This window comes from Camelus dromedarius, chromosome 16 (assembly GCF_036321535.1).
Source record: "Camelus dromedarius isolate mCamDro1 chromosome 16, mCamDro1.pat, whole genome shotgun sequence".
Taxonomy (NCBI): domain Eukaryota; kingdom Metazoa; phylum Chordata; class Mammalia; order Artiodactyla; family Camelidae; genus Camelus; species Camelus dromedarius.
The window spans coordinates 12,133,606-12,156,866 of NC_087451.1; the positions used below are offsets into that span (position 1 = coordinate 12,133,606).

General features: G+C 38.8%; 1 protein-coding gene across 2 annotated transcripts; it reads right to left on the bottom strand.

Annotated features, from left to right (window-relative positions):
- Nucleotides 1–117: 117 nt before the first annotated feature.
- On the bottom strand, nt 118–23,216 carry TUBD1 (tubulin delta 1). 2 transcript variants are annotated; one of them, XM_064494989.1, is made up of 10 exons: nt 22,971–23,216; nt 21,918–22,133; nt 20,066–20,213; nt 18,941–19,157; nt 17,969–18,200; nt 13,536–13,700; nt 7,753–7,893; nt 5,864–6,047; nt 4,118–4,269; nt 118–3,770 (listed from the first exon to the last, which is right to left on the bottom strand). In XM_064494989.1, the coding sequence occupies exons 2-9, from the start codon at nt 22,087–22,089 to the stop codon at nt 4,167–4,169; spliced, it is 1,362 nt and encodes a 453-aa protein (XP_064351059.1). In that variant the 5' UTR covers nt 22,090–22,133; nt 22,971–23,216; the 3' UTR covers nt 118–3,770; nt 4,118–4,166. The 2 variants fall into 2 exon arrangements, with proteins under 2 accessions (XP_064351059.1, XP_010988746.1); XM_010990444.3 differs by having other exon boundaries at nt 118–4,269.
- Between the last annotated feature and the right edge of the window lie 45 nt (nt 23,217–23,261).

Genomic DNA, 23,261 nt, shown 5'->3' on the forward strand with positions numbered 1-23,261 from the left:
TTTTTTAGACACAGTTTATATTAATCTGTTCAGTAAACAGGGAGTTTCTATGTGAACCAGGCATATTCTTTGCAGCAAAGGATATACCAAATGGTGAACTCCTTAAGCGTAGCGGCCAGGTTTAATTCATTTTTAAATTTCCCTGTCTTTGCACGGTGTCTTCCCCTTGCAGGTGTTCAGTGGATGTTTGTTGGATTAAGCGCACATCCTGCCTCTTTCATGCTGTCCACATCCGCAGAGCTTAAGCAAAGGCCTGTTTTTTTCAAAAAAGGAAACTCCCATCTTTTGCCTCATATCATGTTTCTTACTATCATGTTCCCATGAACTCTCACCTAGTAAGGACAAGCTTGTTCAACTCCAGTTTCTACAATTCCCAGGACTTTGCTCCTGAAATGTCTAAAATAGCCCTGTCCAATAGAAATACAAGCCCTGTATCTAATGTTAAAAAAAATTTTAGTAGCTACATTTTAAAATTTAAAAGGAAACAGGAATTATACCAATCTGAATAATTTATTTAACCTATTATGTCCAAAATATCATTTTAACATGTTGAAATATTAATATTTTACATTACTTTGTTCATATTCAAAATCCAATGTGTATTTTGCACTTACAGCCCTAACCACATGAGGTTAATGGCCACCTTATTCGACAGCCAATATTGGATAAAAAGACTGGACAAAAATCTTTGAACTTCCGTGTACTTACCATGTAAATAATTAAATTCAGATGGGACAAGAGAACCATAAAACTATCCATCAAATTGGCTCCATCATTGGCAAAGGAGCTAAATTCAGGTAAGACAGAATTACTTGCTAAGTGACATGTAATTTAGCTTACTGTTTCTTTTTATGCCAATTTTGTAAGCTACTCTTAGGTTTTTTATCATTAGGTAAAGCCCATAATTCAAAAACCATCCAGACTTCTCCCCTTCTTCCCCTCCCCCTCCTTTTTTTTGAAATGCTTGTGAGCTATGAGCATTTCTCTGGGGGCTTCATCCTTCCCCAGACCTTCCTTTTCATCTCTTCCTGCTTCACTGGCTCTCTAGAGTCTATAAACGATTGGAATTTTCTCTTTTCCTTCTCCACTGAATGTCACATCTTCTCCAACACTGACCCAACACTGGGTTCTCCAGAAACTTGAAATATTTACATTGTTTATCTTAACATTCCTGCTAGTAGAAATGGGATTCCATTTATTAATCAGGCTGACACTGCATCATCTGAGACATTTCAGAGTGGAGGAGTAGGAAGTTATTTAGTTAAAAATATAAAGCCAGATTTGGTAGCTCACATTCCTAAAACCTATAGGAAACAATGTGATTGATAGAGACAAGCAAATATCTCAAATTAAATAACTGATTATTTGCCAGAAATGACAAGAGAGTAGGCAAAGCCATATTTGGTAGGTAAGTGGAAGAACCAGAAAGGGTTGACTGCTAACCTTGGGCTCATGGGGAGAGAACAGTGGGATGGGAACTTAGGGAGCGCGTTTTAAAACAAAGTTTTGGACAGGAATGCAAGTGTGATAAACATGGTGGTCAGGAGAAGAATCACTGGTATGTCCACTGCACAGAGAGGAGATGCTTCAGACAAATTTTAAGCCTCGACTAGAGATCCCAGTTCATTGTTCTTTACCTTGTACCACATCTCTTGTAAAAAAAAAAAAAAAATTGAACGTGGACATGGGCAAGATAATAAGCAATAATTAGGAAGCTAGAATTGTAGCACCAGATGTGCCAAGAAACTTAACCACGTTGTAAGCGTCTTCATTTAGACTAAGTGGTATCGATCCCTATATCCCATAACATCTGTTCAGTGCCTAGCACTGAACAGATACTGGTTGAATGGACTAAGAAGTGTGAATTGTGGGCATACTTACCAGGTTCTAAGTGACAGGTTAAATAAAGAAGAAAGATGCTGCAGATTGATTAAGAGGCTGGGGAGGGAGGGAGTACCCAAAGGTAGAAGGAAGAGGGAATGAATGGGAAAAAAGATATTCTACAGCTTAAAGAGCTCTTAAGAAAAGCACAAATAGGGGAGAACGAAAACACTTGAAAATAAGCAGCAGTTTGAATTTATACCGTACTCACTGCCTATAACGTGCGCCCTGGCTCTGGGGGACAGTGTCTGAGTGAGACCCAGCATGCCAGTTACCCAGGAATCTAAGAAATTACACGTTCAAAGCTTTTGAATCTGTATGTCCGGGAAGTCATGATTCTAATGTCCTGGCTGATTGGTCGTTATCTGCACACAAATCAAAGTACATTTCCAGCGCCACCCCTTCTCTTGAAGCTTTGGCATCAGCTTCTCTGTGTTAATTTTAAGTTATCACAATTCTAATAGCAAAAATTTTATATTATTCCAAATAGACAAGAAAAAATATTTTCCATGTAAATGTTTAAAACAATTTTGTAACTATTTAGGTATCTACACAGATCAAATAATGCAGCTGTGGATCATAAAAAAGGGCCAACTCACATAAGTGAATGGACCCAGGGGTCTGTCTAACTGGAGTTTACTTCCAGTAGTCACCTGCCATTGATTCTATGAGTTCAAATTAGAAATACACTTGTCTCCATTAGCACATCATGCATACTTTCTCAAATACAAAACGATTTCAGCTAAAGACTTTCTTTAAGCTTAACTTGGATCAAGATTTCTCAGAATCAGCTTACCCCCTCGTGAGGTAATTCAGTTACAGATCTTCATTAATGCTGGTTTAGTATGGGAAATTGTTTCAGTCTTTGGATCTCTGCAACGCTAAACTATTACTTTTAACTGTAGTTTGCAAAAATTATGATCTAATTATTTTCAAGTGGACTTGGGTTAACAAAATGCAGCAGTGGGTGTGCCTTTTAGCAGCTGAACAGACCACTTTTTACATTCCTTCGAAGTAAGATATGGTTCAGTATTTTAAATCATAGCAACAGTTGATAAGAAAAACAGCAAAAAGGTAATCATTTCCATATGGAAAGAAAAGGAAGAAACCAGTGAATCTGTGAACTGTCATTTTTCCATATAAAAATAAGTCACCACTGGTAGATTTGGCAGAAAGGACAAATGTTCCTATTTGTTTCCCATTTTACATTTGTTAATACAGTGCATGTGATGGGTTTTATTGAAACACACCATTCCCTTCAAACTCAGCTGCCAGCGTCCAAATGTGTTTGTCCTTCTGAGTAAACCCATATTTGTACATGTCAGTTTCATCCAGCACGGTGTTTCCTTGGTGATAATCTTCTCAACTTAGTGAAATTTTGGTGAAAGCGCTTACCCCTTTTACTGAAAGGCATAACCATCTTCCACATCAGTCAAATACCTGTAATTTTAAAACACTAATCGAATAAAATCAGTTCCTGCTCTGGCATTCTAAGATCTAAAAGAAAACTGCAATTTTTGGATGCCCTGAAAATTTAAGAAAAGCAAACAAAGTAAACACTTACTTATTTATCTTTGTATTAAAGCCTGATATACATTTATTAACAAAATCCTGACATTTATTTTTAAATAGTTGCCTAAAGTAGAAAATCTTGGAGCGGAAGGCATAGCTCAAGTGATAGAGTGCATGCTTAGCATGCACAAGATCCTGAGTTCAATCCCCATTACCTCCTCTAAAAAATAAATAAACTTAATTACCCCCCCCAAATTAAAAAGAAAAGAAAAGAAAAAATCTTACCCTGTTACAGAATAATAGTCAAAATAGATATTCACACTATTTGACAACAGCTCCCTCTTGTGGTTCAAAGCATTCACTTCAAAGATGATTACCTTTAAATACAGAATTACAATTCCTTAGCTTCAAATTGTGCTGTACAAGTTTAGCTCGTATTTAGTGAATGCTTTTTGGAATGAAGAGGGAAGTTTTATGAACATGAGGACAAAGAAGAATATTCCCTCTTTTGGATAGCTCCAGAGTTCCAATATCTTAGCAGTGTTCCCAAAGTTTTTTAAAGAAGCACCATTTTTTTTCTTACAAAGGAAAACAACCAAGTAGATGTTTTCTTTGAAAACATGCTCCATTTAAAAGGTTTCCCTCCTTTTCTGTGGGTGTATTATGCAGGAGGAATCAGCATTTAATTTTGTTACGTTAGCAGATAGGAATTTGAAAAACTTACAGAGAAAAGTGTCAAAAATATTTCAGTCCAAAAATGACTTAAGTCAAAATCAGAGGTTGCTGTAACTGGCAATAACCTGTTCTAACAATGCGAAACCGTCCAAAAAGTCCTCTTCTTCAATTCCAAATTTTGTATACTGATGAAGGTAGGCTCTGGTGAAAGAAACAGAAAGTGTGAAATAAAAATCTCAAGCAAATGAGTAACTCTTAAAATCAAACAATAAATACACTTTGCCTAGCTCACGAACATTTGAAGATGGCAGACTCTCTTAAAAGTCGTTATCTTTGCTTCAGTGTTTGCTCCAAAGGTTAGCAAACTTTCAAAGTTTATGTCTATTTAATGTCCAAGAGTGTGACAATAAGAAACATGTAGGAAAAAGCAGCCCATTCAGGTGTGGCGTCTACTCGGCACGTATTCATCACCCTGCGGGAGATGACTGGGTTCAATATAAACTCTAAAAAGTGCCTAAGATGTTTTATCTAAGGTTTGACACCGTAGAAACACATTGGTCTGGTCCCCGAGATGAGGTGAAGGCTCCTAAGTGTTTTTCTGACACTTAATTTCCAGCTATTCCAGGCGGTCCTCTTAATACCCCATCCCCCCAAAATGTTCTGAGGCAGGAGAAATCATGTTAAAAAGAATATTAAGCGCAGGCATGAGTTAAATTGATGAAATAATGGCTGCTACCATTTAATTAGAGTGGGAAGAGAACTACACCAGAAAAGGACCAAGAGGTCACAGTCCTGAGGAGTGGGGGCTTATGGAGTGGTCACGTGCAGGATGGGGGGGGGGGTCCTTGGGAATCCTGGCTAATTAAAGTAGAAGCTTAGCCCATCATTTGAGGAATTTGGCTTTGACATTAAGCAATTGTGCCAGAGGTCAGGAAACCTGATAACACAATTCTTAGTATCAAGTAGACACTTTTTTAGTATCAAGTGGAGTTGAACTTGCAATATTTCTTACTGAGCAAGATCAGGATCTCTTCTGTTCTCAAGGATCTTATTTTGGAAAACTATCTTATTGTCCTTGCCTTATAATGAAATGTCTACTTTCATTTCATTTCATTTAGAAACTACTCATTTAGTCAACAACAACAATAGTAATCATATGGAACAATTATTGAGCATTTACTAGTTAGGCACTGTACTTGGGTATTTTTTACATTATTATCTCATTTAATCCTTGCCACATCTTCACTCTCAGTTTGGACCCATCGTACAGAAAAAGAAAGGAAATGAAGAAAAGTAACATGCCTCAAAATTTATACCTACAAAGTGGTAGCCATGCCTGCTCATGCTATCATATTGAACGTGCTCCCCCCAAATCCATCCGTTGAAGATCTAACTCCCAAGGTGATGTTTCTAGGAGGGAAGGCCTTTGAGAGGTGATTAGATCATGTGAGTGATCAGATTCTGGGCCCTGATGAGTGCGATTAGTGTCCTCATAAAAGAGGCCCATGAAAGCTCCTTTGCCCTGCCTGCCGTTTGAGCACACAGCAAAAAGATACCACCGATGAACCAGGACGTGTGTCTTCACCAGACATCGAATCTGCCAGCACCTCAATTGTGGACTTTCCAACCTCTAGAGTGGTGAGAAATAAATTTCTGTGGTTTATAAGCTACCCAGACCGTGCGATTTTTGCTAGAGGCCCAAATGGACTAAGACACTCCAGATCCTGCCTTGTGTTTTAACATTATATTATCTGCCTAAGGTTAGAAAAGGTTTGTAGACTTATTTTTTACTTACTTTGAAGCAAACATATTCCACGCTTTGCCTACAATCATATCCAGTGGTTTTACTAAGGACTGGCTATTGCTGACCAACGCTGCAGACTTCTCATATTTGCTGAAGGCTCGCTGGGTCTTCCACACGTTGAAAGCGGTAACAGGCTCTAACCAGGAAGTATAGAGAGCTGGATCTTTAAACGCCCCTACAGTAAAATGACATAAATCATCAATTCTGGAAACAAATTAATAAACAGATATTTTCATATCCATTTCACCAAAAGTCTTTTGTTTTGCCTTTTAAACTAACTTTATATTGCTTTTGGATAAATGAGCCATATGTAGCATAAAAAATTAATAATTCAGAGCATTCAGGAAAGTATTATGAAGAAAATTTAAAAGTCAGCTGAACAGCTGAAATGTCACCACCCAGAGATAATGACTATGAACAGTCTGCTGACCCTTTTTTGTATTATCATTTTTTAAAAATTGAAGTGTAGTTGATTTACAATGTTGTGTTAGTTTCTGGTGTACAGAATAGTTATCAGTCATATATACATGTATATATATATGTGTGTATATATATATATATATATATATTCTTTTTTATTATAGGTTATTATAAGATATAGAATATAGTTCCCTATGCTATACCATAAGAAACTTTACACACATGCTTTTATGTAATATGGCCTTCTTTTTTTTTAAAACATTTTTTTTTATTGAGTAATAGTCATTTTACAATGTTGTGTCAAATGTAATATGCCCTTTTCAATCACCAGTATGTTGTGAACCTCTTTTCCATGTCAATAAACATCACCCATATTTAAAGGCTCCTTACATGAATATACCAAATTTATTTGACACATTTCCTACTGTTGGGCATTTAGGTTGTTTCAACATTTCTGTTAGTGTGAAAGATACTGCAGTGAATCTCTTTGCAAGAACATCTCTATGTATCTGCATTATTTGCTGTGGGTAAATTTTTGGAAGTTAGATTATATATCTTTTTATTAATTCTTCTATGTTAAAATCTAAAATGAAGAATATGATGAATGTACACCATCTGACTGACTTGAAATGATCTCTTTTTAATTATTACTAGTGTTTTATTTAAAGGATATTACATGCGACAATGAATATATGTATGTTTATGTATAACTGAAAAACTGTGCTGGAATTTGACACAACATTGTAAAATGACTATAAATCAATAAAAAAATGTAAAAAAAATAAAGAGTATTACAGGGATGAAACCGTTTGACTTTCTTTCTGTCACGGCTGGAAGCAGCCAACTGGATGCTGCTGGACTCATCAGATAAGGAGAACATAAACCTAGAGACTTTGCTGCAGAAACACAAAGCTAATAGACTACTGCTTCTTTCAGCTTCCTTAAAACGCTCCGCACGATGCTTGTCACGGAGACCATTAGTTGTCCCGCAATGCGTGTTCTCCTCTTCTTCTTTAGTAACAGAGCCCCCGAATTTTAACTGTGCTCACAGCCACCCTTGCAGCTAGATGTGGCTCACAGTTCAAGTCAAAGGGCTACAAACACAAGTGTGGTGTGTGGCCCTAGGAGGAGGGGGCATGCCCTTCTTTGCTTATTCCTATGTGATCTGATGGCTGAAGTTCAAACAGATGTCTTGAACTATAAGGAGGAAGCCACAAGGTGAGGATGACAAAGCAACCAGGTTCAGGAAGAAAGAATTAATCTCGTCTCTTGTTTACATCACTTCTGTTTTGGTGTCCAGTCACATACTAATTGATACGATGGTTACGTTTTACTACTAAAACAGATAGTTATTATTTTCCTTTCTTTAAGAATAAATTCAGGGACTTTTTTTTTTTACCATGTGTACCACGTACATGTGCAAAATACACATATTAATTTTTGCCTTAACTTTTGCTTACCCAGATCCGCACTGTGCACATCTTTCCCACGAAGGATGACCAAGTTAGCAATGGAAGTGTTAAAATGCAACTCCTTGCTGAGAGGCATTTTTCCAAGAGTAGGAAGTCCTGATAAAGGAGGCCGTACCTGCCAATCAATACCTACCAAAAATTTAAAAAGCAAGAGATTTTACAAATGGCTTTGAACAAGAAGAGAAAAATGTATTACAGGATGTGTATTTTACATAAATTTCCATTTGAGCAGTATAAGTTGTCAAAACTTGTCAATTAAATTATTTTGGGGCGAGGGTAGAGCTCAGTGGTAGACCGCATGCTTAGCATGCATGAGGTCCTGGGTTCAATCCCCAGCACCTCCAATATAAATAAATAAATAAATAAATAAATGAGCCTAATTACCTCCTCCCAAAAAACAAACAAAATAATAATTTTAAAAATTAAAATTAATTGATAAATAGAAATTTTAAAAATAAATGTCAATTAGATTATTCACTTACAATCAATCTTATACTTATTCAGAGTTCTTTTAGAGTTTATTAGGTTTATATTAAAAAAAATCATATATCATTCTTGAGCATACATAAAAATATAAATATAACAAAATAAGTCGGTTAAGGTTTTCCTAAAACGTTTTCACATTCAGTGACTTTATCACTCTTTGACTCGGCATTAATGATGCCTGTGTTTTTTCACACATTATTGTCCTTGTGTCCCTAGAACATGGAGCAGCATTCCTTAAGGGAATCCATGAAAATGCGAAGTCACTGGCTCAGTCATGGTGAGCATGTCTACCTTTGACTTCAGCTTAAGGAATGTTGCTAAACTGGTCTGTTTATCATGCTGACTGCTTCTTCCCCACCCTAGCAGAAAGCTAAAGGTTTATTTTCTGGAGAGGATATGATTGAGGGTCTCTGGTCTGAAGAACACCAGACAGAGGTAAGGGCAGGGTTCGTACCAAAAGCAGAGAGCTCAAGTGAAAACTAGGAAAACCACGACCCTCCCTTCTCTGCCCCTAGGTCACTGGGGCTTTGTCTCTCTGAGTAGAATCTCCAACACAGCAAACAGAATATCCAGGATAACAAAAGAACCTTGCTGAAGAGGGCAAAAAAAATCTAGACTGAAGCAGGTCAGAAGCTCTAAGGGAGATTTCTAAAAGAAGATGAAACTGACAGTATACCTAAACACAGGCAGACCTCGGAGGTTTTGGAGGTCTGGTTCCAGCCACTGCAATAAAGTGAATTATCACAATAAAGCGAGTCACACAAATTTTTTGGTTTCCCAGTAATTATAAAAGTTATGTTTTTTTACTACTATACTGTCACTACTATAATGTAGTCTGTTAATTTGCAGTAGCATTATATCTAAAAAAACCCAATATACATACCTTAATTAAAAAAACAGTTTATTGCTAAAAAATGCTAACCATCATTTGAACCTTCAGCAAGTTGTAATTTTTTTGCAATAGTAACATCAAAGATCACTGATCACAGATCACCATGACAAATATAATGATAATGAAAAAGTTTGAAATATGAGAATTATCAAAATTGTGACACAGACACGAAATGAACAAATGCTGTTGGAAAAATGGCGCCAACAGACTTGCTCGATGCAGGGTTGCCACAAACCTTTGGTTTGTTAAAAAACATAATATCTGCAAAATGCAGTAAAATGAGGTGTGCCTGCATATCAAGAAAAAATTCAGACAAGTAGAGAAACAGGACTGAATAACTGACAGGTACACAGAAAAACTAAGCAAATAGGAGAACAAAGCAATTATTAACTCCAAAGAAAATTTAAACATTACACAGGAAGGGAACAGTATTCACAGGATACTCCGTCGCCCAGCTGTGAATACCATGTATTTGGTCATGATGATGTAAAGCTCAGTATTGCTTTAATCCAGTGATGACACCACCACTATATTAAAAGGATGAGGAGACAGAGGATGTTTTAGGGCTTAGGGGCCAGTGTGAGAAAAAAGCTAAATCCTAACCTTCCATGGTGGGAAGCAAATAATTAAAAAATCTATAAATGGCAATGTGTAGATAAATACAGCAAAAGAGTTCTGAAAAACAGTTGTCTCTGGGAGGGAGACAATAGAAGAAGGCTATGGACTAATAATTTTAACAACCTGCATTGTAGAATTACTTGACTTTTTAATCTATGTATATATAATGTTATGGCACATGTACAGTACACAACTTTGTAGCTACTAAAAATAATAAGGCATGTCTAAATGTACTAAATTGGAATGAAAGCCAAACAAAATATGTTGAAAAAAGGTGTGGAACAAAAAATGCATATAATACGATGCCAGTTTAATTTTTAAAGTCTTTAAGGGGAGGATATAACTCAGTAGTGGTAGAGTTCATGACTTGCATGCACAAGGTCCTGGGTTCAATCCCCAGTATCTCCATTAAAAAAAAGCAAATAAATAAATAAATCTAATTAACCTCCCCCCTCCGCCAAAATCTGTTTACATACACCCTTAGAATTCTGACTCTCTAGTTCTCACATGAATAAATTAATAAATTAATCCAAACTAGCCAAAAATAAGTCAACTAATAGAATAAAATTTTTAAATATGTTTTAAATAAAACAAAAATAAAAGTAAAATTATAATATAGCTTGGTTCAGAGGGCCAAGCCAAAAGCCATGGAAAAGTCTTCCCAGGCCTTACATTTTAATCAAGAAATTGTCAGCGTGAGCCCTGCTGAATCCTTATAGACCAACGGCTCCCATGTGCCTTTCATTTCCCCCTTTTTGAAAGGGAGTGTCTACCAGTCATCCTGCGCCTGCTCCACCATGGTCTGTTGGCGGTGGGGTGTCCTTAAAGAGCTACACTCAGGAAATCACACCTGAGGAGTGTAAATCCACACCTGGACCTGGTTTTAGAGGACAAGATTCTGGACTTTAGGCTGAGGTGCTAATGGGATGTAACTTTGGGGGGCTTGGGAGGGATTCAGTACATTCTGTGTATGGGAGGGCACAATTCGTTAGAGGACAGAGACTAGCAGCCAGCCTCCAGGATGAACCCCAGGGATCCTTGCCTTCTCCCCATGGGATAGGCCTGACTTTAATAACCAAAAGGATGGTGCAAAATGATGGTGTGTCACTTCCAAAACTAGGTCATAAACGACAGTGTAACTTCTGCTCACTCCCTCTTGGATCACTCACTCCTCCTGTTGCTGGGATATGTAGAAACAAGATACATTGCTGATGGCAATATTAATGGGGCCAATCTGCATACAGAGTAGTCTGACACACATAAAGAGTTTTAAAACTTCATCCTTCAGGCTGTTTAATGACATTAACATATTTATTCATATATTAATATTCATATGGAAACATTTATATGTTCAAAACTCTTGTCTATAATTGTGAGAAAATGTTGACAGTTTAAATTCCCAGACTGGGGGGTGGGGAAGGGTATAGCTCAGTGGTAGAGCACATGCTTAGCATGCTTGAGATCCTGGGTTCAATCCCTAGTACTGCCATTTGAAAAAAAAAGAAAAAAGAAATTCTCAGATGGGAAAATGACTAAACAGACTGGTTTACTGACCTAAACAGGACATCTTACCCTGAGGAACACTGTGTTCCTTGAGATGATAACAGGTATTGCTAGAAAAACTGGTACTGTGGCCGAGAAGTCCAGGAAGCATTAAGATGGGAACTTTCTGCTTATCTCCAAACCTCAGGCACTATTATCTAAAATCCATTAGGTACTACAAGTACATGTAGAGGGAATTCACTTTCACATTATTGAAACCTAACTTACTGTAATTTGTGGTCAAATATATGCTACTGAAATAATACACAGTAGTGACTGCCAGTTAAAAGTGACAGACTGAACACATCAGTTTACTCCCTAAATCTCACTAACAAGACACTACAGTGATTTTTTTAAAAGGCATAAACAAGAAAAAAAAATGGCATGGGGAGAGAAGATGATGGTAACAAAAATTTGGAAATCAAATGAACCAGTAGTTACTGACTTAGCAACCAGGGGAAGGGAAACTTCTGCCTACAGTGGAGGTCCTGGAAGCAGGCCAGGTACTTCTGAAAGAGGAAGAGACAGGAGGATTAGTTAAAAATCTGTATGAGAAGCAGTTAAGAGTCCCAGACTCTTCTCCAGTGAGGGGAGTGCCCCCTCCATCCATCAAGATGCTTCCTGCTCAGGAAAGGCTAAACCAGTGAGGCTCTGAAAATACAGCAGTAAACCCAACAGATAAGGATCTCTGCCCTCATAAAGTTTACTGCCTCCTGAGATACAGCAAAAATCCACACTAAGGAATTCCAGAATGCTAGAGACAAAGAGAAAAGAATCCTAAAAGATACAAGAGAGAACAAAACAGGATTAGGAATTGAATTAAAGTGGGACTTCTCAACAGCAACACTGGAAACTGGAAGATAACAGAGCAATGCCTTCAAAATACTCAGCAGAAATGACGCCCAGCCTCGAATCCTTTACCTGGACAAACTATCAACCAAATGTAAACGGAGAATGGTGACATTTACAGCCTTAAAATTTTTACCTTCCCTGTACTCTTTCTTGGGAAGCTCCGAGAGGGTAGGGTCTATCAATATGAGGGAATAAACCCAGAAAGAGGAAGATGTGAAATCCAGGGAACAGAGGCCAGAGCACAGAAGGAGGCAGAGATGCCAGTGCTGGCTGCTTATCAAGCCTGGAGAGTAACCAGTGCAGACTGGACAGGAGGAAGAAGGCCTCCCGAGGGGACATCTCCAAGCAGACAATGGAAATGATGATTACCTGAGAGGTCTGAACATGCTGGTTTCATTTTTATGGAAAAGTTTAGGGGTAGACTAGTAATAGGTACGAAGAATAGCAACCAAATCAAAATACTTATTAACTCTAGGAGGGAAAAGTAAACTGTATGTGAAATAAAAGGTGATAATCTGTGTGTACAGTCCATAGCTCCACTGTGAACACTATTTACATAGCAAGAATAACACAATAATACAAACACTGAAAACTGATCTAACCCAAAAGTGTGTTTTAACTAGATTAGGAGGAGGGAGGATGGAGGGGGTGTGTGTGTGCCCTATATGTGTGTAGGGGGTGGAAGAAGATTCAATTCTCAACTTCACTTTAGGCAGGCAACTGATAATATCTAAACCTGGAAAATGAAAAAAAAAATAACAGTATAAGCAAGACCTTTAGAAGTATGGAGGCAAATTCCAGAAGAAATAGCTAAAAACATTGAAAGTTGTTTCTGCTGGGCAGTAGGGAAGTGTAGGATAGGCTGTTCTCTTCCTCATTATAAATTCATGCTGGACAATTACTTGACTTTAAAAAAAAAAATTGAGATGTAATTTACATAAAGATGTCCAGACTTAAGTATACACTTAAATGAATTTTGACTATTTGATTAAAAAAATTATGTTCATATATTACTTTGAAAAAAATTAAAATAAAAGTAAATGTCAGGGGGAGGGTATAGCTCACGTGGTAGAGCGCATGCTTAGCATGCATGAGGTCCTGGGTTTGATCCCTAATACCTCCCCTAAAAATAAATAGACCAAATTACCTCCCCCTGAAAAAAAAAAGTAAATGTCACACTAATTTGAAATTTTTTTTGAGAAATGAAACTGTGAAGCGATCAAGAAGTCCTACTGGGATGTTCTGGTGAGTTTTTACAGGAGCCTCCCTGACCAGAAGAAGGCACCATTATTTCAACTGGCCCATGCCAGTGTATATCAAGAAGCCCAGGACAGGCATTTTTCCCAGCTTGTGGGCTGCATATTTTAAAAATATCCCTTACCTTCTTCCATTTTTGCATTAGAAATGAGCATCTGTCTCAAATGCTTGAGGAGGCCAGCCCAAGTAAACGTGCTGTATGCCAGGGAATTCTCAGACATTTGAGGAATGTTACGAACACCCAGCATCTTGAATTCTGGATGGGGAACTAAATCCTCCATTAAGTCTCCTGCAAAGAAAAAAACAATTTTTTTGAACTAAATTTTTAAATTCCACATTGTTTCTGCTGGCTCATATACAACCACAATTTGATGGCTTGGGGGCCAAATGTGTTTTCTCCTCTAAGGCCAAAATTGCTTAAATTTTAAAACGTAAATACAATTTCAGAGACAATATCTATTACAGACCACATATTTGCTTGATTTGGGCACCTACTTTGGCCTGAGTGAGAAAACACACTTTGCCAAAAAGGAAACAAGAGTTTCTTTTCAGCTAAGTAACTGGAAATGCGAATGAAATATGTAGCTAAATCCCAGGAAAACAAAGTGAACATGAGCGCTAATGTGCTTTTATTGTCATTCTGTATTCATTAGATATTCCTTTAGAAATTTCCCTAGATCTCTTATTTACTTTATCTGGTTAAATGATAATCAGAACCTGTTAATATCAAACTCTACTAGGAAAGAAGACAGGATCAGTAATTCCTGAAGACAAGAATATGCCTACCTTTAGAACATCGTATTTGTAATGAAACAATTAAGGAGAAAGGCTAATTTGTTTTTCATCCGGAGCTTATTTGATATATTTTTAAAAATCTTTAAAGTTTTAATATACCTTTTATATTTTTATGTATTTTATATTTTTTATATATGTATAGAAAATACCTAAAGAAAGAAAAATATCTTACCATAACATGAAGTTAGAATTTTACGATAACATTGAATGCAAATTCATATCCTATGTCCTAACAGAAAGAACAACCTTTGATACAAATATCTACAAAATGCCACACAAATTGATCTTAACGGCTAGTGGAGTTTCATTTAAACATAAGAATCCTTTCTGTAAAATACCTAGAGCTAAATTCTATCGCATAGCACGCATAAACAAACAACAGCCAGCAAGTAATTCCTGAGCACTGATGCACAGATTGTTACAATCTGCTTTTCCCTCCAGCTTTCTTGTTCATTTATGCCCTCATCTGAACCATTCTTTTTTTTTTTTTTAACAGCAACATTATTTATAATTACCAAGAAATGAAATCATCTTAACCATTCTTGACCTTGTCAAACCCTGGTATGGACTCAAAGTTTGTGTCCCCCCCCCAAATCCACACACTGAAATCCTTACCCCGAAGGTGATGGTATTAGGAGGGGTTAGGAGGAGGTGGGGCCTTTGGAGGTGAGGTCTCTTTATAAAAAGAGACCCCAGAGAGGTCTCTCGCCCCTTCTGCCATGTGAGGACGCAGTGAGAAAATGACCATCTGTAAACCCGGAAGCGGGTCCTCTCCAGGCACTGAAATGACTGGTGCCTTGATCTTGGACTTCCCAGCCTCCAGAACTACAAGGAATACACGTCTGTTGTTTTATGTAAGACACTCAGGCTATGTACTTCTCTTATGGCAGCCTGAGTGGACTCAGACAGAGCCCAAGCTGTGGACCCTTGATTTATTTATTTATTTTTAAAATTAATTTATTTTTTGACCCCCGCCTCCCCACACCGATTTCTCAATCCTCAGTCTTGCCCTTTCTTCACTTGCCTCTTTACTCATCTCCTCACCCCTCTGTCTCTTCATCAAATCTTTCTGGTGAAAATCCGATCTTGGCTCAGCCCCACTCCTCACATTATCTGTGCCTGTCAGAAAGGCACCCCCCACGGCAGACTGGGGCCGCCTCGGAATTCACAATCCACAGACACTGATGCCCACTGATGCTGATGCCCTGATATCTCCACAAACACCTGAGTGGAGCCACGTGGATATCTGAGGTCATTTAGTGCAGAGACCCAGGGGTATGGCAGGCATGTCTGGAAAACGGTGTGGAGGTCAGTGTGACTGGAAGAGAGTGAGTGAAGGAGAGCTGGGTAGGATATCAGATCAGGAAAGTAATGAGAGACCAGATAGAGCAAAGCCTTGTATGTGACTCCCGTGGGTGAGATGGGAAGGTTTTGAGTAGGAGAGTGACCAGATCTGATTTAACCCTTTCAACACCGTAAAGCCAGAGTTCAGTCTGGTGGCTGCACTTAGGAAACGGCTGTGTGTTGGCAAAGGTGGAAGTGGTTAGACTAGGTGAGCTGTCCTCCGGCCAACTGGCTCCACTTAGGTGTTTGAAGATGTCACTAAGATATGGCAAAGGCACCCACACTCAGCATGTCTAAGACCCATCTCTTTCTCTGCCTCAATGTGCCCTGTAAATCAGGGCCTTTTCTAGTGTCTCCAGCCTCTGCTAACAGCACCACCATCTATACTGCTGTGTAAACCAGGGTCCCAGGAACTATGCTCTACACCTCTCATTTCCTAGATGCAATCCAGCACCTACTCCTGTCTATTTTACCCCACACCCACTCTCTCTCAAATCCATTCTCTTTACTCTATCTTCATTTGTTTTGTCCCACTTAGCAAGGACCTACTATACGGCAGGCACTGCTCCGAGGACATGGGATACAGTGAACAAGCCAGACTAGGTCTTGCCTTCACAGAGCTTCCATTCTAGTGAGTAGAAACAATGAATAAAAAAGGTAATAAACGAACAAAAGAATGACAGAGAGTAAAAAATCCTGGGAAAGAAGCCAACAGGATGATACTATAGGCAATCACTCTACAAAGAGGACACTGGAGGAAGGCTATTTAAAGAAGGTAACAGTGAGCTGACACTTGAAAGATGAAAAGGGAAATACGGTCAAGATAATATTCCTGGGAGAGGGAGCAGGAAGACAGGAGGGCGGTAAGAATAGCCACCCTGGTGAGCATTACAGGAAATAATGAGGAGGCCCCTAGCTCCTGAGCTCGTGAGCAAGGGGAGAGTGCAAGAGAGGAGAGAAACTGGAAGAAGGAGACAGATCACATACAACCAAAGCCACTGTAGGCTCTACTGTAAGAAATTTGGACCCAGGTTTTTAAAGTTGAGCAACTGAGGGATTGAGGAAGGAATAGGGCTCTGAGGGAAAGCTTAGTCATCTGTTTTAGACACATGTTTGGGATGTCCATGTGTACATACAGATGTTGAGAAGGCCGCTGGACACAGAAATCTAGAGCTTAGGGAATTGATCAGAGTTGGAGAGTAACTGGTAGGTTGGAGGATACAAATAGTGTTTAAAGCCATGGAACTGGGTCAGTCACCTGGGGAGAGGGTCCAAGACCAGCACTTATAGCTTAGGAAAAGGAAGAGGGGCCTAAAAAGGACGAAAAAGGAGAATAAAAGGGTTAATGACGAGTGAGGATGAGTGATGAGCGAGGAATTAAGTCCCTGAGAAGAGAAAGGGGGACCCAGAACCCAGGCGAGAGGCTGGCCTTTGACAGGAGCAGGACACTTCTCCCCCTGGGACAGAAAGGAAAGGGCAAATGTGGCCCCAACGCCATTAAGTTTGCACGTGGTGCTAGGAGTCAAGGGAGCACCCATCTACCTTACTGCTTTTATTTTCTGAGTACAGTTCCCCAGAATGTGTTTGCTTATCTTTAAAAGTAACACACCAGGAATGTCCATGTAAGCCAAGAATGTCCATGTCGATGTGAGCTTCTGTTTTTGTGCGAAAAAGAAAAAGAGAGAGGAAAAAGGAGGCAGAGAAAATAGAGAGAACTCTGTATTCAGGGGGAGTATGCAATATTAGTTGAGAGATACTGACCAACTGAACCAATGTGAGAGAGACAGGGAGGGAGGGAAGAATGCAGACAGATGGCAGAGATGGCATTAACAGGTCTGAGCATACTGATGAGATATGAGGACCATGGGAGAAATCCAGGTGGCAGGAACTGAAGAAGAGGAGGCAGGGAGAGAAGACAAGAGGAAAAATGATGACTCCATTCAGAACATGCTAAATTTGAAGAAGCAGAAGGCAACTAAGAAAACTGGGATAGGCAACTATTTGGGGAAGAGATTAGAACTAGGGGACATAGATTACAGAGTCATTGTGTCTAGATGATTTGAGTTGATAAAGCACCACTTGATAAATAAGCTGAGAAAAGAATGGTGGGTTTCTTTATGGGGTGATAAAAATGATGGTTATACAACTTTGTGATTATGCTAAAAAAACACTGAGTTGTACACTTTAAGTGGGTGAATTGTATGCTATGTGAGTTATATCTTAAAGTTATTAAAAAGGAAAAAAAGGAGAGAAAGGACCCTGAAGAATGGAATTAGTGGAAACCCACTACTCTTTTGAGCAACTGAGTAACTTCTCACAACTTCTCAATAAGACAGAGGGGAGGAGTCAAGAGAAGATAACGGTAAGGCTTTCAGAACCTAAGACTTTCCTACAAATAATACACAGGAGGACAAATACCTAGTGGATTTCTTCTGTAGTGAAATGAGCCTTCCCCAGAGTAAGTAGGCTGGAACACACTTCCCAGCTGATGTGCTAGGACTTGATTTATATCACGAAAGGAGATCTGCTTGATATTCATCAGTTTCGCACAGATCTTATGAACAGCATCATTTTCGTGGACAAGGAGGGCGTCTGAAGATCGGTACAAGTGAGAAAGAGTCAAAATGGAGTTGTAGTTCTGAACAATAACCTGGAGAGAAAAAGGCCAGAAATACAAAAGGCAGGAGAGAACAGAGGTTAAGAGGGTACGTTTCTAAGGACATCTTGGCCTGGGTTCAACTCCCAGCTCTGCACTTTCTAGCTATATGATCTTCGACAAGTTATTTAATCTCTCTATGCCTCAGTGTTGTGTTCTCATTTAAAAAGGGGATAATGATTATACCAGCTTCCTGGAGTTGTAAGAACTAATGACAGAATGCAAGTAAAGCACTTAGAACAGTGCCCTGTATATACTAAGAGCTCAATAAATGGTGACTATTACAATCAGGCTTTCTTCTTACATCATTTCCTATGATGACTTATTTCATTTCCATTTTATTATTTCTCCTACGAGGCTGATCAACAGGAAATTGGCCTACAGAGAAATTTCCTTTCAATGGAAAGAAGTGAAAATTCTTTGGAGGTTGGCAATGGCACAAAGTCAAGGTCCCTGCTTTACATACAGTAGCCAGAGGGACTAATCCAGGAATGGATTTCTGAGAGAGGATGCACAATTGTCTTCCTTGGAATTTTTAAAAACAAGGACACCTCATTGTTTGGGAAAGTTTAAGCAAAGTTAAATGAATTGTTCACAAAAGTACCATATTGTATAATCACTCCCGATGCAGTAACTTAACATTACCAAAGAAAGGATGGCATCAATCTCTTACCAACATTTGTTTTAACTGCAAAGAATACAAAATATAAAATTTTCAATTGATATGTTCATACCTCACCAGTTCCATAAGGCCATATAATCTGATTCATTTTCAAAGAGTTTGAGTACTGATCTTGTAAGTTCTGTGTAAGGAAGGCTCCCAGCCCTGATCCTGTGCCTCCAGCCATACTCATTACGATGAAAAAACCACTCAAAGAGTCGCATTTCTCCACTTCCTTCTGGATGAGGTTCATTATAGATTCTTCATGCCTGGGTCCATGGACAGAGTAACTATGCAATGTAAAAGAACAAAAGACAAACATCTTTCAACCTAACCAGAGAAATGGAATGCAGAGATGATAGAAGATATTGAAGGCTTTTTAAACCTAAAGAAGTGAACTAACTCTCATGAAAGGTATACATACTCTGATTGACAAAATTTAAAATATACAAGTTAAATATTTTTTAAAGTCTTTTTTTTTTTTTAATGGAGGTACTGGGGATTGAACCCAGGACCTTGTGCATGCTAAGCACGCACTTCATCACTGAGCTATACCCACTCCACAAGTTAAATATTTTTAACAGGTGAATAGGACATCTAGGTGAGTGAATTTACTGGGAATAGAAAATTCTCTTTTATAGGCCATTCCTTTGGCTGCAGACTTCAATTACTATGTAGTCCTGCAAGTTTATGGTACAACATAATATTCAATTTTCATAGCAATACTCCTAAAGCAGTGGTTCTAACTTCGCTACACATTAGAATCACCTAGAGAAGCTTTAAAACATCCCCACATTCAGATTTCATCCAAAATCTATTAAAGCAGAATTTCTGGAAGTGAGTCCTAGGCATTGGAATTTTCCAGAGAACCCTAAGCAACTGTCTTGTCATATTCCCTAGAAACTGGAATACCTGCCAGATAAAGATATTGTACTGATAATAAGTTAGCTGGCAGAAGGACAGCAAAGAAGTAGAAAACCCTGCTGCAAGAGGGTCTTGATTTCATCACTACCTGGACCTGAAGCACAGACATACGTGAGGCAGAATGAGCATCTTCTGGACAAAGTCACACTCTAAATTTTAAAAAGGCAATTTCAAGATTATGTGTTTCATATATAACCACTGTGCAGCTGTAAATACACTATTAATTGACTATGCAGCTGTATCTAAATGGAAAATCATGAGGAATTATTCTTACCCATATGCCCAGTTGTTTCCAGAACCTTGTTTTTGACAGAGGTGTGAATGCTGGCCATATTTCCAACGGCCAGAATGGGCAGCCTTTGACAGTGTTTGATTGATAACTTTAGGTTCCATGTCAACCAGTACAGCACGGGCAACTGGAACTAGAGAGGGGAAAAAAAGAATCAAAAGAAAAATATTTCATATGTCTTATTTGGGTTAACTCAGAGCATAAACGTCTATATCCAAAAAAGAATTTTTCAAAGACAGAAGATAGAAAGAGCTGTTCATTCTGCTTAGAAATTGAAGTAGGAAGCAGCAGGTGTATGCAGATGGTTCATAATGCCTGGCATTCTGCTAGGCAGGTTGAATGAATGTGGACTAAAATGATGACTAAGTCAAGTCTACAAACATCTGCTGAGTGCTTACAATGTGCTATGTGCTGTGCTGGGAATACAGGGATGAAGACATCAATCTAGCCCTAGGAGGACCAGTGGGAGAGAGAAGATACATCAACACTTAATCACAGTATGAAGTGATACGACCCTCAGCAAATCTACACTAACAGAACAGCATATTCAGAGGTACAAAATACCAGGGGCAGAACAAGCAGATCAGGATTGTTGAGGCAGAAGATGGAGAAAGAGGGGGCATGAGAAGTGATGGATGGGGATGGGAAGCAGGCAAGGCTCAGATCTTGGAAGCCCTTGCATGCAATGCTAAAAAGCTTGAAATTTATTTTTTAGGTAATGTGAAACCACTGAAAATGTTCAAGCAGGGGAGGAATAGTCAGATGTCTTTCTCAGTACAGCATTTGGAAGACAGATGTGACAGACACAAGAGACTAGGCAGGGAAACTCAGGAGTGTCTTGAAACAGTCCAGGTGAGAGAGGACAGAGCCAGAACTAAGGCAATGACAGTGAAGACGGAAAGCAGAGAAGAGTTTTAAGAGCTATACAGGAGGTAAACTAAGCAGATTTTGACGTTTAATGGTTTGTGGACAGGAAGAGCCAAGTTTCAAAGGAGAGATAATGAACGCCCTTGAGTATGGAGATGTTAAGTTTGAGGTACACGTGAGAGATGCAGGCGGAGGTGTTCACTAAGCAAAGAGAGGCCACACTCGAGATTTGAGAGTCACTAGAGTAAAAGATGTAGCAAAATTCGACAGTAACTGAAATTGCCCAGAGAGAACTATATAAAGTGAGGACAGAGGAGAGGCTGAGCTGCAACCACCAGACAAGAAAAGTTCAGAGACTAAGGAGGAGTTTTAAGCAGGGAGTTTTACAGTTAATGTTATCAAATCTGGTTAGAGAAGTGAATTAAGAAAAGAAAAACAGTCACTGGATCTGGTTAATCAGGAGATCATTGGGAATTTTTCATAGAATAGCTTCAGTGCTGTTATAGGGCAGAAGCAGAATTAGAGTTGGTTAAAGAAGGTTCTCCTTTGAGAATCTTAGATGAGCAGGCAAAGAGATAAGAGGAAGAAAAAAGCTTATGGTCAAGAGCTAAGTTTTGTTTGTTTGGCTTTATTTACTTTTTGTGAGGGAGGGGAGGTAATTAGGTTTATTTACTTATTTTAATGGAGGTACTGGAGATTGAACCCAGGACCTCATGCATGCTAAGCACACACTCTACCACACTGAGATATACCCTACCGCTGTTTGGTTGGTTTTAGATTGGAAAGATCTGAGCATGCTCACATGCTGAGGGGAAGGTGTCAACAGGCGAGGCAAAGAATCTTTAACAGAGAAACAAAAGGCTGAGAGCAAAGTCATTCCCCAGTAAGATAGAAGGGGATGGGGTTCAGACACCACCTTGAAGAGGCTGGTTATGTCAGAGTAAAGGAGAGGACTGTGGACCACACATACCTCCGTCTTCCTCCTCACTGAAGAATCTTTCTTTGCAAGATGCTTGATATGCCTCATTCTCTCTTTTAGAGCAGAATTTCTGGGGACAGTGTGAGTCACTAAATAAAGCATCAAACACTTCAAAACCAATCTGATTGCCACACTGGCCAAGTTGCACTGTTACTATTGACATACTGAGACACAAACTAGGCCTATCTCCTCAAAAAAGTGAGCAACCTGTAATAGAAAAAATACAGTCTTTGAGAACCACTACATTACTAGTAAAGAACAAACAAAATGCTGTATTTGTTAATATACATTAATAAAATATAATTTTTAAATACAAAGATGCATATAGTGTTATAGATAAAATAGCTATGTTGTCTAGGAGCCAGTCATTTAAGGAAGTTGTTCTTTTTCTCCAAAAGGTTTTGGGATTCGGGATTTACTGTACCCAAATCCATTCACACACAACTCAAAGGCTTCCAAAATCTCATTTGTAATCGCTATTTTCCTAAGCATGTATTTAAAATAAACAAAACAAAACTAATGTTGGTTGAAGGAATTTGTAGTATACACTTCACATCAGAGGAATATTTAGAATGCATAAGTTAGCTCTACAATAGTATATTTAATTAACACTAATTTTCTTTCTTCTAAATAATGACTTTCTCTCTCCACCAATCGCCTTTCTGTTCTGGTAACTACAGTAACACGTATGAGAAAGACTTTGTGTTTAGCTCAGATAGGACAGCCAAGGAAGACGAAGCTTGGGAAAAAAGGAGACCAGATGAAATATTAGAGCAAGTATTCACTACTTTTAACAATGAAAAGACAATTTTTGGCAAAGACCTCACACCGGCTCTATGCAGCACTGCAAAGAGCAGTGGCTTGTGAGCCAAACTCTACTTGGATAATCAAACAACCCTGCAAAATAGGTATTTATTTCCATTTTACAGGTAGGAGGCTCTGAAAGGTTAGGTGACTTTCGCAAGGTCACTCAACTAGTAAATAACAACGCCAAGAGCCTTCCATTCTACACAGCCCCAGGAGTTCCCCATTAACCCCACTCACTGACAGCACCAGGACCAGCCGTTTCTGTCCGGTTCAAACTTCAGAACGCCTTCCCTCTCACTATGCGCATGCTCACATTTAATACCAAAAAAAAAATAGCTACAGACTACGAATGCGCATGTTCTACAAACGGAGAGATTTGTTGTGGGTTTTGGGCTGGGGGGGATGTTTTTTTTCTTTTTTTCCCTATTCAGAAAGGCTAATTACGCATGTTCGATTTCAATTTAGCTACTTCAGACCTGGTACGCATGCTCACTGTCCATCAAACGCTTTAGCCGACAATGCGCATGA